Genomic DNA, 18745 nt, shown 5'->3' on the forward strand with positions numbered 1-18745 from the left:
CGTCAGCCCCGGCCCGCGGGTCATTCACCGGGACAGCGGCGCGGCCGCGTCAGTCCCGGCCCGCGGGTCAGTCCCGGCCCGGCTCCGCGGCGGCGCCGGGCCCCGGTGAGGGCGGCAGGGACATCCTGGAGGTTGGTGTCGGGCCCCGGTGAGGGCGGCAGGGACATCCTGGAGGCTGGTGTCGGGCCCCGGTGCGGGTGGAGCGGCGGCGGCCGCCCCGGTCGGGCCCCGGTGTCGGCCGTGGGTGGGGCTGGCGGCGGCAGGAGCCTCCCGGGGCAGGCGGGGCGGGGGCCGCAGTGCGGGGCGGCTCCGCCGGGGTCGGGAGGTGCCGCAGCAGCGGCCCGAGGCCCCCGCGACATAGAGCACAGCGGGCCTGGAGCTGCGGGACATCGCTGACACGGTGGGGGGAGCTGGTGGATGTGAGGAGATGTGGCGTTGGGGAACATCGGGATGCTGTTCTTGGAGGCGAGGGAAGGAAAGGGTCTGACCTTGGTTTCTCAGGTCCACCGGTAGTCCCGAATCCCCCTGCTCCGCAGGTGGGATTCCTGGATCGCCCTGGTCTGCAGGTGTGATTCCCAGACCGCTGCATTAGGCTTTCCAAACTTCTGCCAAGGCCCTCCCTGAAAAGCAGAGGGCTGGCAGCCTGGGAAGGCCCTTTTTGGGTTTAATAAATGACTAAAAGGTGGCAAAAAATGGTAGGTGATTGGTTCTCACAGTGGAGTGAGGTTATTGTGGAGTTTCACTGTCATCTTCACTGCTCTTTTTTTTTGTTTGTTTTCCTGAGTATGGTGATGTGGAGAAGAAAAATTTAATCCTAAATTATTGAGGATAGCTAAACCAGACTGTGGAGTTGCAGAGACCAGATAATACTGGGTGGGAGTGGTGGTGTGGTAAACGAGATATGATGGCAACAGGTGTAATGAAGGCAACAAACACTCCAGTAATTGACTCTACAGCAGCTCTTACTGTTCAGGGAAGAGCTGTTGGTGTCTTAGCAATTGGTTTTTTTAAAATGACTTCAGCAGCCTGCTGTGTCCTAAAAAGGATATTTTGGAATTACTTTAAAGGAGCAGAGAATGAGATAGAAAACATCATTATGCTGCTGCCTAAATGGTTGGCAGTTAGTTGGCACTAACCCTGGTAGTTATGGTTAGACCATCCCAAAAGGGGAGCGCTGGAAAAGGCAGGAGCAGCACAGATGAGCAAGTTTTTGGGCAAACAAAGCCTTGTTTCCTCACCTTAGGGAGGAGACTTGCTGACAGGAGATATGATGCAGGTGCGTGAAGTCATGGGCAGGTCAGAGAAAGCGAGGAGGGAGCATCAATTTTCTGTTTCTTACAGGAAAGTATGATGCAGCAGGGCCAAAATAAACAGGCGGAAGTGCTGTTTCACACAACGTGCTATTAAATGTGTCACTCTGCCACAGGACGTGCTGCCACCCGATAGCATCAGGGGCGGTGGGACCAGCAGGAGCATTAAAACCAACAAAGCAGGTATGGGAAGTTCCTGAGCTGCGGTGTCTGCTTGGCTGGACTTTCCCTGTCGTGGCGTTGTTGGTCTCCAGTCATCACTTCCCCCTCGGCACAGCCACCACGGAGCAGGGTGGGAGTGTGTGGTTCAGGTGCCGACTTCAGAAATCTGTAAAACAGCTGAAAAAGCTAAATATATAAATGTATATATTGGTGATGTCAGGGCTAGCAGGTGACATCAGCCCTGCAGAAGTTCATGTGGGTACTAGGGAATGGCCCTGAGGAAGAGCTGAGCACTGACGAGGTGCCCGTGAGGGTTGTTTGTTGTGGTGGGAGTGTCTTATGGTGCTTCACAGGGATGGTTTTTGTTAGGCTCTTAAGCTTCAAATTAAAAGATGCCAAGATGATTTTTGTCTGGATTCTGTGATGGGACACAGCTTGAAGATTGTGGTGTAGTTATTAATGTTAAATCCACACATTCCAGCTCAACCATGGCTTGCTTTTTTCTTTTTTTTCTTTTTTTTCTTTTTTTTTAAGAAAAATTACATTGGTTTCATTGGGAGCTTCAGGCAGTGGAACAGTGGCGCTCTCTTTGCAGTTCATTTGTGTTTTTCCTAGTCAGCCATTTGTTGTCACAATTTTTTAATCCTTTCAATGTACTTGGACTGTGCCAAAATTAATTTAATGACCATTTAATTGACAAAAATTAATAGATTTGGCTTCCTTAGGCTCTGTATTTTGAGTGGAGTTTCCCCAAGATTTCTGAATCCTCTCTAGTTTGATTTTTTGAAGTGTAGACATGAGAACTGAGAGAGGCTGTTCAGTGGTGGCTTTGACAATGTAGTTCCATGGGCCTGTGATCTTAAGTGAACTCTTAGTTGAACTATAAAATGACAGAGATTAGAACCATCCCTGTCCAAACCCTCTCCCCCTTAAAAAAACCCCCATAAAACCAGTGTTAGCATGGATCAGGGCCCTGGTGTTGTTTCTCCCACAGAAGATGGGGGGAGTCAAGGACTGTGCCTGGGCTGTCGTGAAGCCTAAATGAGCACTCGGGTTTGCTGTTTTGTGCACTGTCACTGCTGTCCTGAGGTTGACTGCTGAATAATAAATACATCTCGCTGGGAGGACACTCCTTGGTTATTCTGTGAGCACCACTGTGGTCTCCTGCTTTAGTGGGCATTGCAGTGCCTGGAGAGCATCTGATGCTTCTGCTTTCCCTCACCCCACACCTGCTGAGGCTGTGAAGCTCCTGTGGGACACTGCCATTCCTGATGCCATCCTTCATCACGTGGCTGTGTCCCTCTGCCTTGCCAGAGTACCAGGTGCAGGAATTTTCTCTTTAAGTTCTGATATTTGAAATGTGTCTCCATTTCTAAACCCTAATGAGTTTTCTCTTGCTGGTATTTGATGTACAAAGCCGTGTCTGCCTCACGTACTGTGATGTTTTGCAGTCCTGAGCAGCCAGCAGGTATCTGGATGTGTGGCCAAGGCTTTACAGGTATTTGAATGTCTGATTTCCGAAATTCCCAGGTTCCTCAGAAAGCAGCACTTGTTCTAAAGACCCAGCCTGACCTAACCAGGAGGGCAGCTCACAGAGCCCGTGGCTGATGTCCAGCCTGGTCCTGACCTGATCAGAACTCTACTGTCCCAGTACTGACAGTGAAGAGCTGTCTGCTCCAGGCATCCCAGCTAAAAGGAGAATGTGGACTCTGGATAATTGCTATTGTGCCCTTGAGCCGAGCAAAGTGCAGACACTCCTGATTGAAACAGCTCTGCTGGCCCAACAGTCTTTGATTTTTAAATCCTCCTCATGCCCACACAAATGGGGCTCTCCCTGTGTGACCCACCACACCAAGCTCTGCTCTGCACCTCCATCTGTGCTGGCTGCAGCCTTCACTTGCCTCCCTGGCCTATTTTGTTTCAAATTAGGGCCTTTCTGGCACAGAGGGTGGGAGAGACACCCTAAGTCCATATCTGATTCAACATCTTGTTTCTGTTTTCCATGCTAAGTGACATCCCTGCTGTCCTGAGGTGGATTTCACTGGAGCTGAAAGCACCCAGTTTTGTGGGTGGTTGGCTTGTGTGGAACCTGCTTGGCTGGATTATTAAATAAGATGGTTTTCCTAAGTCCTAGTTGTTCTCTGTGTCCAGACAAATTTGATTTGATGTGGACTGAAATTGCCAGGAAATGGTAGAACAAGTGATGAGGAAGCAAATTGGAATTGCGAGTGAAACACTTCACTGGCAGAGGACAGTGAAACTCTGTGTGGTGCTGTGACGAGGGTTTTTTTTTTCTGGCTGGGTTTTTGCGTTGATCATGAGCAGGAGATAAATGAGGTTATTAGACTTGGAAATGCTCTAGGAAAAGCCACTCAGCCTGCAGTTTTATATATGTTAATACACCCTGGTGAATACCTGTAGCAGAAGCATTGGTGACAAAGCACGAAGTTGACATAATATTCATACACAGGCTGCTAAATATAACCCCTGTTCCTTTACTGTGTGTAGTTACACAGTTCATCATTGGCATTTGCTTCAGGAACATGCATTTAACTGTCATCTCTGCTACCCTCTGAGGTATTATTTCTGACGGGGTGCTTAAATACATGTGTGTGACTTCTAGTGTCCTCTCAAGGGCAGGGATCACCCTGTGCCTGCACACTGAACCAGAGCAGCCATGTCCTCTCTGGGTGCAGAGCAGAAGCCTTGGCCTGCTCCATTTTCTTCCTGTCTGGACCATCCTAGATAGATACTGGCCATGGCCACATATTCTGCAGCCAAGGAGTGTAAACTGCTGTGTGCTCGTGTCTGAAATCTGGCAGAGGTCTTTCCCTAGTCTTTGTTGTGGCTTTTCTTTAATGAGATCCGGACAACACATTCATTTGGAGCTGTTCGTATTTCGAGACTTAAAAGATCATCCAAGATCAGCCTTGGACCATTTAACTTTAGCTGAGCAGTAAGTCCCTGGTTTTCTCGAAGTTGTTGTGTTTGTGCACCAGATGTGTGGATCTCGGGGCAGAACATGAAATCCTGCACACCAGAAGTGTCGTGGCAAAGCCTTGATCAGGTTGTCCCATGTGGGACTGATTTCCTTCAGCTGGTTGTTTGCAATGGGGAAATGATTATGGGAATATTTTGAAGCGTGTTTGTTTAGGTATCATTCCCTGGCATATGGAATTATTTTCTCATCTTTTTTTCTCTGTTGTTTTTTTTGTGTGTGTGTGTGTGTGTGTGTGTTAAATTACATCTGATGTAATTTAACATGGAAGTTTTGGCTTTAGATCTGACACCTCTGAGCTTCTTTTTGTACCCTCCCAAAGGCTGGTATTTCTTCCTGGGCTGGCGTTTTCATATTCACAGCCATTTGAGGAATTGTTTTGTTTTTCCTTATAGCTGACTCTTTTAAGCTTCTGTTGTTTTGATGTATTTTAAAAAAACCCCAAGTTTCCTTTGAAAACTTTAAAATATCAGGAAGTTTGTAACCACAAGAAGTGGAAGGCTCAGAGAGACAGAACTTGAGCCCTGTCTTCATGGACACAGACTTTCTGTTGTGCTAAGCATCATTTATATTGTTTCCAGAAACCCTGTTTGGCAAAAAACATCAAACAAAAGGTTCTGGATATAGAAAATGCCCTGTTTTTGTAGTTTCTTGTTGCTTCCTCATCTCTGGACAGAGGTCTCTGGCTTGGAACACCCTGGCAACAACTCCAGCTGTGTGGGGTTGTGGAGTTGGGCAGCCACAAGCCCCCAATCCCAGACCCCAGACCTCTCTCCTGGTTTCTCCATGGGCTCTACAATGCCTTGCCAACAGCTGGCAGCCACAGCTCAGTCAAGACCATTTTCAGGGTCATCCTGGCTTCATTAACTGAGCGAGGATTAATCATATTAAGATCCTAAATGACACCGTGCAGCATCAGTGAGAGCTTTCCCAGCCGTGTGGGAGGGTGTGGATGGGATGGAGGGCTCTGGCTGTGTGCACATTTCAGCTGCAGCCAGAGCTGGGCTGTGTTACAAGCACTGCTGTGACAGCTCCTGTCCTGCTCACCCAGACACAGGGTGGCAGGAGCTGGCAGCTCTTGGCTGCTGGCTTCGCTTCCCTAATCTCTGGTGACAGGGATGGCCAGGCAAGGTGGACACTGGGTAATTCAGGGCCTCGACAGCTAATTTGAAACGCTCTTGCCTTAGCTGTCTTCTCTCCAAAACCTGAAAGGGGAAGTGCCTGTGTTTTGCTTGCTCAGCTGATGCCAGGGATGTTTCCCCTTTCCCCAGTTGCTGCAGCCATGTCTGACTTTGTGGAAAGCGAAGCGGAGGAGTCAGAGGAGGAGTACAACCAGGATGGGGAGGTTGTGCCCAGAGTAACCAAGAAGTTTGTAGAGGAAGATGAGGATGGTGAGTTTGCTGGATTGTCTGTGTTCCTCGCTGCTCTATTCTGCATCCTGTGACTCTGCAGATGGAACAATAACTGTGCTCTAATAGCAGGGCCATCTGTAGTCGATAATCTCTGCTGTTTAAGTGCTGCCCTTCCTCCCAAGCGCTCAGGTCGTTTTTATATTTGGCAATAAAAAATACTCTGCTTCACCCCTGTGGGACTTGCAGTCACACAATTTGATAGTAAACAATAAAAGCAGAGGAATTCTCCCAGTGTGACCACTCCACCTGTTCCCTCTGCAGAGAGAGCATGAGACCACAAGACAAGAAGTGGGGTTCTGGCATGAGCAGCTGGCTGGGTTCTGTGTCAGTAAAAGTGTTCAGTTAAAATTGTGTGGATGATGTGAAGGAAGATGCTCCTTGCCCAGAGCCGAGTCTCCGTGGATAACCAATGAGTAAATGTCTAACACATGCTGCTCTCCATCCCAGATGAGGAAGAGGAGGAGCTGAATCTCGATGATCAAGATGAGCAGGGGAACCTGAAAGGATTCATTAATGATGATGACGATGAGGAAGAGGAGGAAGAAGCTAGTGACTCTGGAGACTCTGAGGATGATGTTGGCCACAAAAAGAGAAAGCGCAGTAAGTTTTATGATGATTGTTCATATCAGTAGAATGCTCTGACACTGACCTGCCAGGGAGCAGAGCTCTCCCTCTGCCCTGGGTGTCTGCATGGGTTGGGTAAGCTGTACCCTTCTTGGCTTAGTGCTTTCCCAGATTAGTAAAGAGAGAGAGTAACTCATCTCTGGTCACTTCTCTAGCTTTTGATGACCGCCTGGAGGATGATGATTTTGACCTCATTGAAGAGAACTTGGGCGTTAAAGTCAAAAGAGTGAGTTGTGTTGCCATGCTGCTGTTAATGGTGTGGTGTGTCTTAGTGTGAAGGAGGGTGGGCTCTGGCCTGGAGTGAGCAAGCAGTGCCTCTCCTATGCTCCTGCCCTCTTGGAAAGAGAGAGCTGAGTGCTTGAAGGAATCGGGATCTCTCCTTGCCCAGGCAACCGGGAACTGGCTTCCTGGAGTTTGCAAAACACTTTGGTTCCTAAAGTCTGCTACACTCCTCCCTTCCCATCTCTGCGAGACCATCTCATGTTCCGGTAACTTTCTCCTGTGTGTTGCTAACCTCAAAGTCAGCACAGGCTATTATGGGCTCTAAAGCTCTTTCTGTAACACTAGAGGCACATCAAGCCAGGCCAACACTGGTGGTGACAGCACACAAGTGACACAGGCACAGGCTCCTGAGGGGGGGGTGGCTCTTGTTGCCTGCAGGGCTCCATCCTGCTCCCTCTCAGGTGCCTGCAGAGGAAGTGCAGTGCTGGCCTGGCAGAGCCCACACTGAGCTCGAGTGCTGTGCCAGGGACTGTGGGCACTAACAAGGCGTTTTCCTTGCAGCAAAAATTCAGACGTGTGCGAAAAATGTCTGATGATGAGGATGATGAAGCAGAAGACTATGGAAAGGAGGAACATGAGAAGGAAGCCATTGCTGAAGAAATCTTTCAGGATGGTGAAGGCGAGGAAGGAGGGGAAGCTGTTGAAGCTCCTGTTGCTGCACAAGAAGAGGAAGAAGAGGAGGAGGAAGATGAATCTGGTGCGTATGGATGGTCTGAAGTTTGTTGTAGGATTAAAGCAAAGGAACAAAGTTCAGACTTTCTCTGAGCTATAAGTAACCAAAGGCTGTGACCCTTTGTGGTAAAGCTCTTATTGGTCTGATTAGTACAATCCCTAGAATTAAACATTTCTGGGTAACAGGTTTAGTTTGTCTGTCTAAACCACTTTGTGCAGGAGCACATTATGTGTGCTGAGATCTTGAATATCTTCCCTAAGCTGCCTCAAAAATGAAAATGCTTCAAAGAAAGGGAGTCAAGGCACTGTTTAGTACCTAGTGCATGCCTACCCTCCTTCTCTTCAGCATCAGACTGTCACCACTGCTACTACCATACCCAAAAAGTTTCAAGAGTTCTTTCTACCTACTGTCCAAAGCAGCCATGCCTCTTCTGACTGTATTTCCAGTGCACTGCTTTGCAGCTAATTGCCAAATGGCTTTGCCTATGTCTGGAAGTTTGTTCTAGCTTGTTACTGTGGTTTAGGCTCCTGGAATGTCTGAGGTTGGTGTAGAAGATGCTGTGGGGAGCTGGGCAGACTGACAGCCAGCAGCAACCTCAGTCTGTGGTGGAGGCTCATAGTTATTGGGCAGCAATAGTTGTTGCATAGTCTGTCTGACCTGAGTTTTGTCAGAGGTACCAGTTGATTATCCAAGTGTCCTGACCACTGAATTGTTTCTCCATGTCCAGACATTGATGACTTCATTGTGGATGATGATGGACAACCTCTGAAGAAGCCAAAATGGAGAAAGAAGCTTCCGGGATACACAGATGCGTAAGTATTGATTGGAAATTGGCCTGGAGCCTCGAAAACAGCGCTCAGCTTACTTGGTTCTTGCAACTGCAGAGTGATTCAGCTTGTGGTTGGATACCACTGGTCTCTTTCCCGAAGGGAACGTGGTAGATTTAAACATAGAGCTTTTAGTGTTTAATTTATGAAACACGTGACTCCTGGATTTTTTTAAAGGATACCAAAACCATGCCCTTAGGAGAAGTATTTGCATGTAAAGCTCAGAATTGTGTACCTACCCGTGATTTTTTAGGCAGAGTGGAAAACTAAAGCTTAGACTTAGGTACCCCTGGCCTCTTCTGTGTGGCTGGAAGGATGGTCTGTGAACTGCACCCTGGGGCTGAATGAGTTTTTTTTCTTTCCAGTGCTTTGCAGGAAGCCCAGGAAATCTTTGGTGTGGACTTTGACTATGATGAGTTTGAGAAGTACAATGAGTACGATGAGGAGATGGAGGAGGAATATGAGTATGAGGATGAAGAAACCGAAGGGGAGACCCGTGTACGACCCAAAAAGACCACCAAGAAGCGCGTCAGTCGGCGGAGCATCTTTGAGATGTACGAGCCCAGTGAGCTGGAGAGCAGTCACCTAACGGACCAGGACAACGAGATCCGCATGACAGACATGCCTGAGAGATTCCAGGTGAGGGAAGGGGTTGAAGGTGTGCAGGCAGGAAGCATTTCAGCTCCCACTGAGTGCAGCAGGGCTGGGACCTGCAGGCCAAGAGCCACCTGGCTGCGAATGGATTTTGGCATCTCTTCTTCCCTCTTTGAAGATCCTCCCTGTCAAATTATAGGCTAAAACTCTGCATTCAGGCCTGTCAGTGGCATGGGAACTGTGGTACCTGTGTGAGCTCTGTTTTAGCCCCATGACGGTTTCCCTGTGGCCACTGGGTGCCAGTGTTGTACTGCTGGGAGTGGCACAGGGCTTGGGCTGTGCTGAGATGCCTTTGTGCTGGATGCTGTTAGAAATCCCTTGAGCTGGACCTCTGGATAGCAAGAGATGCAGTACCAGAGAAAGTTTGGGAAGGTTTCTAGCCTACCTTTGTCCCAGCCAACACATAACTGCTGTAACCCACTTTATTCGAAATGACCAGGACTTACACTGCTCTCAATACCAAGTGCTGTTTGTGCTGCAAGGAATCGCTCTGGTGTTTCATATTTTGGTCTTAATTTTAGCCTGTATTCAGATTTTCACTGAACAGTCAATCTCCCTTTAGTGTATGTTAATGTAATTCTGTGCAGAGATTTGTTACCCTACTCTGTTAAATGGGATGTGTGAAGCTGCCAGTTTTGTGAAGGACCTTTTTTTCCCATGCCAGTCTGTGCAGCACAAGGGAATGCTGTCTGTGATGTCTTCTGGCTGTATGTGGCCTGTTCACACGTTTTGTCATCTTCACGGATGTCAGTGGTGATTAGAGCAGGCCCCCTGAAAGAGAAGTGGCTGAGACTATGTGCCCAGAGAGGGTTTGGAGCTGCTTTGTGTTCTGTTACTCCGTGGCTGCAGCAAGAAAAGTGGTACCAAGGCACAGATAGATTGGAACAGGATGTAACTGCAGAGGGTTTGGGAGACTGGTAGGAAGTGGAGATACCCTGACTTGATCTTCACAGATTTTGCACCATTGCAGGCCTTTCCACAAGCCTTTGACAAAATTGTTGTTACCTTTATCTAGTGTAAAGCTGGTGCAGGTTTCCTGTGTGCTCAGAAGGTGCAGACATTGAAGGGCTATCCTTGGCACCCCATGGCTGAGGGACCCACAGGCAACCTGCCACTCAAAACAATAATTTCCAGGCCTCTTGAAAGCAGTACAAGCCCTGGTGTTGCATGTGCCTCTGCTCATGCTGTTGTCTCTTCACAGCTGCGATCCATCCCGGTGAAGAGTGCTGAAGATGATGAGCTGGAGGAAGAAGCTGACTGGATTTACAGGAATGCATTTGCAACTCCCACCATCTCCTTGCAGGTAAAGAGCTATGCCTGGGACTTTTGTCCTAAGAGGGGTTGAAGGCACTGCAGATTTCCAGCCTGGAGACATTGGTCCAGGAGTCTGCTGAGAGGAATGTAATGCCCTTCCTTTCTGATTTTGAGCAGGTCATTTAACATGCACATCTTCATTTTCGTGTCCATGAAACAGGACAAAAAGGAACACAATGAAGTTGAAAGAATAATTGTAAAGAATGCTTGAGAAATCTTTGAGCCACTGTGCACTTAGGGCTAAATTAGTATTAGCCATGATCTGCTTTTGGCCATCAGTTACCTTGGCCAGGTGCTGCTTTTCTCTTTTTCTTTAAGCCTCTCAGGGCTAGGATCTAAATCAAAGTCTGCATTCCTGACTAACAAAAGAACCACATCTGTAGCCTGAGGCTGCTCTTTTAAGGGGTCAGCTCAGGAATAGAACACAATGTGTGTTTCTCCTCTTTAGGAGAGTTCTGACTACCTTGACCGTGGACAAGCCAGCAGCTTCAGCCGCAAAGGGCCCAGCACTATCCAGAAGATTAAAGAAGCCCTGAATTTCATGAGAAATCAGCATTTTGAGGTAATTTGCAACTCTGCTTTGTTACCAAGGTCTGGGTTGCTGTCTTCTTTTCCTGAAAGGATCAGCAGGGCTGCTGGAAGCATTTAGGGCAGTACATTAGAAGGGGCTGTGGCAATGCAGGATTTTAAGGCCTGTTTGATGGGGCTGCTGTCATTGTCTTTCCCTAATTCTGGACAAATTGATGCTAAATAAGGTGGGGAACTTCAGAGTCTCTTGAGCCTTGCTCAGTCCCTCCAACCTGTTCTCTGAGGTGTTGCCTGACATTGCAAAGTTTTGTGTCTGGTGTGGTATATTCTTCAGTAAGATCTCAGACATGATGTGGTACGTGTCCTACACTGCTGCCCCATTAGTTTGTTCTCCCACATGGAACAGGAGCTTTTTCTGGGGTCCTGGCTGCCAGGAACAAGCCAGTCTCCTGCACAGTGGTGATGAGTCTCATTTCTGACCCAGGTCCCATTCATCGCCTTCTACAGAAAGGAGTACGTGGAGCCAGAGCTGCACATCAACGACCTGTGGAGGGTCTGGCAGTGGGATGAGAAGGTGAGGAGTGTTTTCCCTACGGGTTGTCCCGTCAGCATTTAACATGTCTTTCTACCTAGCCTGATACTTTCTACAGATATTGGTTCGACCACGGAGACCTTGTGTGTTTGATGTTTTTACCCATGTCTTTTTGCATGTTTGCTGTCATGTAGTAGTAGGGGATATCTAACAAAATAGGATTTAAACCAGTCCTTCCCCTTCACTGAATTCTTTTTGTACAGTGACCTTACCTGTCAGCAGTGCAAGTTCTTTCTCTACTGTGAGGTAGATCCAAACCTAGATTCTTTTTTTCTGTTAATATAATTCATCTCTAAGATGAGACCTGCCACATGTGACATTTGGGCTTGGCCAGTCTTGAAGATTTTGATAATTATTTTTATATGACAAGTATCCCAAGATCCTTGGAGCCCTTGCTTGGGAAGGGAGGAGAAAGTCGACCCACTGCAATGGTGTGTTTCACTGGAATTCTTTTATTCTCATGGCAGTGGACACAGCTGAAGATCCGCAAGCAGAACCTGACACGACTGTTTGAGAAGATGCAGGCCTATCAGTATGAACAAATCTCTGCTGATCCAGACAAGCCCTTGGCTGATGGAATAAGGGCCCTGGATACTACTGACATGGAGAGGTATGGTGCCATGGCTTCCTTATATTCATTCCAAAATGACTTAAAATGTGTGTTGACTTGCCCAAACAGCACAGGCTTTTTGGTCACTGTAAAGCACTGATTTTAGCCTCCCCACAAAGCCAATAATGAGAAATACTTAAAATTCTTTTGGAGGATGAGCCCAAGGGCTCCTTCTGCCTGACCTGTGCCAGAGCAGGTTCCTTGAGTGCTCTGCCCATGGCTCAGCTGCAGGCAGGGTGTAACGTGCTGGCTGTGTGTGCCATAGGCTGAAGGATGTGCAGTCCATGGACGAGCTGAAGGACGTGTACAATCACTTCCTGCTATACTATGGGCGAGACATCCCCAGGATGCAGAATGCTGCCAAGGCCGCTCGCAAGAAGCAAAAGCGTATCCGAGAGGATGGCGAAGAGGAGGAAGGTTTGTCTTCCCAGATTTCATGGTTTCCTAATTCTGGGCTGCTTCAAAATCCTGGTTCAGAAGAAACCTATGAGAAAGTCTGTTGAAAAGCCCATATGTTTGCACAGAGCATCTCTGCTGTTTGCTTTTGTCTCAATTTAATCCTTGGTCTTCCAGGCACCTCTGAAAATGTTTAGTTTGCCACACAAGGTGCTCTTTCCAATGGAATATGAATAGCACCCCTCATGGCAGGGGCCAAAGCAAGGATTACCCACCTTGATGTGTGTCTTAATGGGCAACCCAGTCACAGTGCCATTAAAACTGCCAGAGAGTGAAGCTGAAGATAGCATTTTCACTGTCTTTTCTAACCCTAAATAATTTTAAGGCTACTGTGACCTTTGAGATGTGTTTGTGGGATTAGGGACTTTGTTGCACAATGTAGGCTGTGTTTAATCCCTTTGCTGTACTTCTGACATGCTCCAGCTGTCTGGATGCCTCTGTAACATATCCTTCCTACAGGTGAAGGGGAGGATGCCGAAGATGATGAGCAGAAAGGGCCTGAGCTGAAGCAGGCTTCCCGTCGGGATATGTACACCATCTGCCAGGCAGCTGGGCTGGGTAAGACTGTGCTCTGTTGTGCTGACTCTGCAGTGGCCTGGCCCACGTGCTCTGCTGGGTGCTGTGACTTACCTGTAGAAGGAGGACTGATGGTTTTGCTCACTATAAGCTACAGTACCCTTGTCCTCATTGGGTTTTTTGTTGTTTTTCTTTTCCCAGATGGCCTGGCTAAGAAATTTGGTCTGACACCTGAGCAGTTTGGAGAGAATCTCAGAGACAGTTACCAGCGTCACGAGACAGAGCAGTTCCCTGCAGAGCCCCTGGAGCTGGCCAAGGATTATGTGTGTAGGTCAGTGTGGGGGGATCTTTGTGGAGGTCCTGTGGACGTGACAAAAGCGAGGGGATCTGGGGACATTCTCCAGCCCTAAGCCTTCATGCTGCCTTTTTCTGCTTGTAGTCAATTCCCAAGCCCTGAAGCTGTGCTGGAAGGAGCGAGGTACATGGTGGCTTTGCAGATAGCCAGGGAACCTTTGGTCAGACAGGTCCTGAGACAGACTTTCCAAGAGCGAGCTAAAATCAACATTTCACCAACCAAAAAGGGGAAGAAGGTAAGAAAGCAAGCCCTGACGCTGTGGGTCAATTCAGGGAAGGATCTAAATAACATACAAATGCTTGTTCTCCCGTGTCAGTGTCAGCTCTGAATAAATCTCAGAGCAGCATGTGAGCTGGGCTGTTGCAGAGGCTCAGCAGCGTGCTGCATTTTTAGTCTCAGCATTTCACCAGGCCTGATTCTTGCTGTTGAGATGTTGCCTTCAATTATTGGAACAGTCTCTGTTTCTCTGAGACTGGGCAGAAATTCCACTGTGTCCTGCTGGGGAAGGAAATGCAGACTGGCAGGCATAGGGCTGAGGGGGTATTGAATAAAATCCATTGTCTGCTGTGGTATTCAGAAGGGCCTTTCTTCATGAATGCCCTATATGCATGCTGTCTGTCCTCTTTCCCAGGATATTGATGAAGCCCACTATGCCTATTCCTTTAAATACATGAAGAACAAACCTGTGAAGGAGCTGCGAGATGACCAGTTCCTGAAAATGAGCCTGGCAGAGGATGAGGGACTGCTCACTATAGATATCAGCATTGACATGAAAGGAGTGGAGGGGTGAGTTCCCACTGGCCATGCCATCCATGCCTTGGCAGACCTCATTCATCCAGTGCTGCTGTGCTCTTAAAGCTCCTCTGTAACCCAAACTGCTCCTGAAAGTCATGCCCTAGTAATTTTCTGCACCTTAATGTCAAACAGCCTCTTAGGGTCTTGCTTTTTCCATCATCTTAGTGAAAACTTAAGCAGACATCTATCTTACTCATTTGAAGTCAAACTCTGAAGCCTTTAGGATTTTTGTGTGAGGTGATGTTTGTTTCCCTACAATCCTCACGGAGTGCTCCTTGGTTCCTTCCCTGCACATCTGGGTGGCCACTCTGTGCAATATGGGTGGGTTGGAGTGGCTGTGATCTGTCTACAGCATTGCTTCTGCAGCAAAAGCAGTGCCTGATGGGAGGGTTGGCTCCTCCCTGATTTTTCCAAGCAGCTTCCTGAATCTGAGGTGTTGCTGTTACATCCCTGCGCAGGAATCTGTCAGTGAGGGTGTCAGTGCAGGCATCTGGAGCCTTTCCTCTCCTTTCTTGCAGTTATGGGAGCGACCAGACGTACTTTGAGGAAATCAAACAGTTCTATTACCGGGATGAGTTCAGCCACCAGGTGCAGGAGTGGAATCGGCAGCGCACGATGGCCATTGAGCGGTCCCTCAACCAGTTCCTCTACGTGCAGATGGCCAAAGAATTGAAGAACAAGCTGTTGGTGGAGGCCAAGGAGTATGTCCTAAAGGTGAGATGGGACAGAGGTGGATTTGAGTCAGAGCTGGGGTTACAAACACCTACAGTCCTACAGCGTGCTGGGGATAGCTGCTGACAGGCCATACACAGGTCCTTGGGGAGGAGGAGAAGGAGGAGGCAGGCAGGGATTGAGTCTCGTTCTTCTGCTGCCTTGAGCAGTCCATAACCTTGCCTCCAGAGAAGGGCTATGCCAAGGCATGTGCAGTGGATTTCCTCACTCCTCTCTCACCTTTCTCTGCTCTGCCAGGCGTGCAGCCGCAAACTGTACAACTGGCTCAAAGTCGCTCCTTACCGGCCTGATCAGCAAGTGGAGGAGGACGATGATTTCATGGATGAAAACCAAGGGAAGGGGATTCGTGTGCTGGGCATTGCGTTTTCATCAGCCAGGTAGGAGTGAGGGAATGGCCTCTGGATGCATGTCCAGCTTTAGCAGTTCTCCATGTCTGAGTTGCCTCTGTTTTACAGGGACCACCCGGTGTTTTGTGCCCTTGTTAATGGAGAGGGTGAGGTTACAGACTTCCTACGATTGCCACATTTCACAAAGCGAAGGAATGCCTGGCGTGAGGAAGAGAGGGAAAAGAAGGTGAGCCTCAGTGCAGCTATCGTTGAGATGAATGTAGGCAGCTCAGGACAGAAATCCTCTAGCTGTTCTACCTTGGTCTGTCTTGCTTTCTTTTCCAGGCCCAGGATATTGAAACCTTGAAAAAATTCCTCCTGAACAAGAAGCCTCATGTGGTGACGATTGCAGGCGAGAACAGGTCAGTCTTTGTGTTCCTTCCATTTCCCAGCCTCTTTGCAGTCCCTTCCTCATGCCTGTCCACATTTGACTGTTTGTGTCTGTGGTGTGAGGTAACCCATTGGGGTTGTATCCCTAAGTGATTCCAGGACCCAGCTTTGTGCTCTCCTCTCAATCCCCTTGCTGTCTCTCCCTAGGGATGCTCAGATGCTGATGGAGGATGTAAAGAGAATTGTTCATGAGCTGGACCAAGGGCAGCAGCTGTCCTCTGTCGGAGTGGAGCTGGTGGACAATGAATTGGCCATCCTCTACATGAACAGCAAGAAGTCTGAGGTGAGCCTTCTGTTACTCCAGCTGTCCCTTAGTCTGTTGCTAGTTCATGCTGTGTCATCCTCCATTTGTTGTGCTGGTCCTACCTTACATCATCATGTGCCTCATATGATCCATCCAGTCAGTCACGTACTGATCTTTGGATCAAGGCAAAACATCTTACTTAGGCTTCTCTGAAGAGATCAGCACCAGCAGATGTACAAAGTGGATATTGATGTGGTCTGAAATGAATCTTGCTCAGCTGAGTGAGTGAGATTGTTTCATTCCTAATTGCAGCAAAGCTCCTGGGAGCCTTTGACCTCAGCCTTCTTTGCTCTGAGCACCAGATGCTTCCCTTGCTCTAATCCCTGTCTGACGTGTTTTTGCTGCTTGTGCTACAGAGTGTGAAAATAGCTTCAGGGTTTTCCCTGATTCTCTGTCCTGTTGCAGAATGAATTCCGGGATTACCCACCTCTGCTGCGTCAAGCCGTCTCCCTCGCTCGCCGCATTCAGGACCCCCTCATAGAGTTTGCCCAGGTCTGCAGCTCTGATGAGGACATTCTCTGCCTGAAACTTCACCCTCTGCAGGTAAACTTCCCTTGTGAGATCCTTGGGTAAGGAAGATCCTTCTCTGCAAAGAGAAGGTGGCTTGTGAGGGTTTGCTGTCAAAGGAAAGGTTTCCAAGTTGAACTGGTGCAAGTTGAACTGTTCTGTGCCATATTCAGGCTACACAGCACCTTTTTGCTGTTGCTTCTTTTAGCTTGTGAGCCTTTACACTGTTCTCAGGGGTAACTCTGAGGTGCAACACAGCTCCTGAGAGCCAGTGTGTTGTGTTTGCCTCAGCTTTCTATGGCAAAGTGTTGCACATATCCATCTCCTCCAAGGCTAACGCCTCTTCTCTCTGCCAGGAGCACGTGGTGAAGGAGGAGCTGCTGAATGCCCTCTACTGCGAGTTCATAAACCGTGTGAACGAGGTGGGGGTGGATGTCAACCGGGCCATCGCTCACCCCCACAGCCAGGCTCTGCTGCAGTACGTGTGTGGCCTGGGACCACGCAAAGGCACTCACCTGCTAAAGGTAAGGAGGCTTCTGTCCCTGCCTGAAAAAACAGTACATCACCAACAGTGGTAGGAGATGAGTCAGGGTCCCTTGTGCCAGATGCAGCTGACAGCTCTGTTGACATGTGTTTTACCATGCGTCGCCTCACTGCGCCTCTCCCTGAAGCTATACATGGACTTATGTCCTTGATAGACCCAAACAGCTCAGCAGATCCGTCAATCCTAGGCAGCTCCCGAACCCACAGGAGTGGATGTGCTGTTACAGCGTCAAGACACCTCCATAGTGTGGGAAACACCAGGCAAAAAGCCAACACTTTTCCTGAGTTGGAGCTGTTTCCATGCAGAATCGTCTTCTTTCATACAATGTTGAGACACAGGCAGGGAGCAACAACTTATGAGTTGTGATGGATGTGTGTGAGATGCTTTGAACACAACAGTGTCCAGTGTGAGTCTTCTACTTTTTCCAGAGAATCACAGAATAGTTCGGATTGGAAAGGACCTTAAAGATCATTTTGTTCCAACCCCCCTGCCGTTGGCACAGACACCTTCCACTAGACCAGGTTACTCAGAGCCCCATTCAGCCTGATGTTGAACGCTTCCAGGGATGGGTAGTCCACAACCTTGGGCAGTCTTGTGTTTATACTCTTGCCTCTCTCTCCCAGATCTTAAAACAAAACAACACACGTCTGGAGAACAGGACCCAGCTGGTTACGATGTGTCACATGGGACCCAAGGTTTTTATCAACTGTGCTGGCTTCATCAAAATTGACACAGCATCACTGGGTGATAGGTGGGTATTGGGATGTATTTGATGCAATTCAGGGTATGAGTTTGCATGAGGGGCAGACTGACTCGTTCCCTGGAGTCCAAGTTCCCTGGACTTTCTATGTGGCCCCTCTGATTTCTGGCCAAGTTCAGATATTGCTGGTTATTAATCTGATTCTTAGGGGCACCTAAACTTGCACAGCAGCAGTGTGAGCTGCAGAATATGAATTATATAGTTTGCTGTTGTGTGAAAGACCCTTTGCAATCAAGAGGAGCTAAACTAAAACCAGTTGTTCTCTCACAGTTGTCAGTAGCCCATGTACTCTTCAGCTTAGTTTCTTCCTGGTCCTACTAACAGTATTTTATTTTTTTAAAGTTTCAGACTTGAGTAATAACTCAGCAATTTGGCTTCCTCTTAAACCAGTAGTAATACTGGGAAGCCTGTAGAGCATTAAGTAACTGGTAACTACACAAGAGGTGTTTTGAGGACAGCTGTAACCTAGTTTCTGAACCTCTGACTCACTGCTTTGCACAGAAGGGTCACTTGCTGGAAACGTGCTTTCTCCAGGGTTTTTTGCTTTTGAGAAGCAGTCTGAGGAAGGACACCTGGCTGAATACCTACACTGAGTGATCCAACTGTGCTAGAACCCTTGGTTCTTGCAGGATACAAATCCCAGAGATTCAGGGGGCAAAGTGTTGCCAAAGAGCTCAATGCAGATGGCTGTGCTGCCACTTGGCAACGTTGAATTTATATGAGGAGGGAAACTGCAGAGAGCTGTGTGCTCAAGGAGCAGCTGTAGTACACAGGGATCAAATCCACCCAGGATCCAAAATGCCTGGCTGTATCTTTGCAGTGTGGGAGCTGCAGAGTGGAGTTTGCCAGGTCTTGCCTTGGCTCCTGTTGATTTAGCAATGAATAATTCATCGTGTCCTTTTTAGAGTAGTTTGTTCTGTGGAGAGCAAGTGATGGTGCTCAAGAGTGTGCTTGATTATTGAGCTGCAGGAACAGCTGGAACCCTCGGAGCCCTTATCTGAACATTGCTTTGGT

General features: G+C 48.3%; 1 protein-coding gene across 4 annotated transcripts in view; it reads left to right on the forward strand.

Moving 5' to 3' along the window:
• Nucleotides 1-18745, forward strand: part of SUPT6H (SPT6 homolog, histone chaperone and transcription elongation factor) — a 28206-nt gene that overhangs the window by 127 nt on the left and 9334 nt on the right. Inside the window, exons 1-25 of one of the 4 annotated variants that reach the window (XM_039389277.1) lie at nt 37-131; nt 1342-1493; nt 5742-5861; nt 6330-6482; nt 6662-6732; nt 7290-7485; nt 8189-8273; nt 8654-8927; nt 10144-10245; nt 10705-10818; nt 11269-11358; nt 11844-11986; nt 12252-12403; nt 12902-13000; nt 13160-13289; nt 13398-13548; nt 13945-14099; nt 14627-14822; nt 15078-15217; nt 15296-15413; nt 15512-15588; nt 15764-15899; nt 16326-16463; nt 16784-16951; nt 17595-17722. In XM_039389277.1, the coding sequence (XP_039245211.1) occupies nt 5753-5861; nt 6330-6482; nt 6662-6732; nt 7290-7485; nt 8189-8273; nt 8654-8927; nt 10144-10245; nt 10705-10818; nt 11269-11358; nt 11844-11986; nt 12252-12403; nt 12902-13000; nt 13160-13289; nt 13398-13548; nt 13945-14099; nt 14627-14822; nt 15078-15217; nt 15296-15413; nt 15512-15588; nt 15764-15899; nt 16326-16463; nt 16784-16951; nt 17595-17722 (3125 nt within the window). In that variant the 5' untranslated portion in view covers nt 37-131; nt 1342-1493; nt 5742-5752. Of the gene's footprint in view, nt 1-36; nt 132-1285; nt 1494-5741; nt 5862-6329; nt 6483-6661; nt 6733-7289; nt 7486-8188; nt 8274-8653; nt 8928-10143; nt 10246-10704; nt 10819-11268; nt 11359-11843; nt 11987-12251; nt 12404-12901; nt 13001-13159; nt 13290-13397; nt 13549-13944; nt 14100-14626; nt 14823-15077; nt 15218-15295; nt 15414-15511; nt 15589-15763; nt 15900-16325; nt 16464-16783; nt 16952-17594; nt 17723-18745 lie in introns of those variants that run through there. The other 3 variants (XM_027726737.2, XM_039389276.1, XM_027726733.2) reach the window with 3 other exon arrangements.

The sequence above is a fragment of the Pipra filicauda genome, unplaced genomic scaffold (assembly GCF_003945595.2).
Source record: "Pipra filicauda isolate LSUMZ 115617 unplaced genomic scaffold, ASM394559v2 scaffold71_size5581439_pilon, whole genome shotgun sequence".
Lineage (NCBI taxonomy): Eukaryota > Metazoa > Chordata > Aves > Passeriformes > Pipridae > Pipra > Pipra filicauda.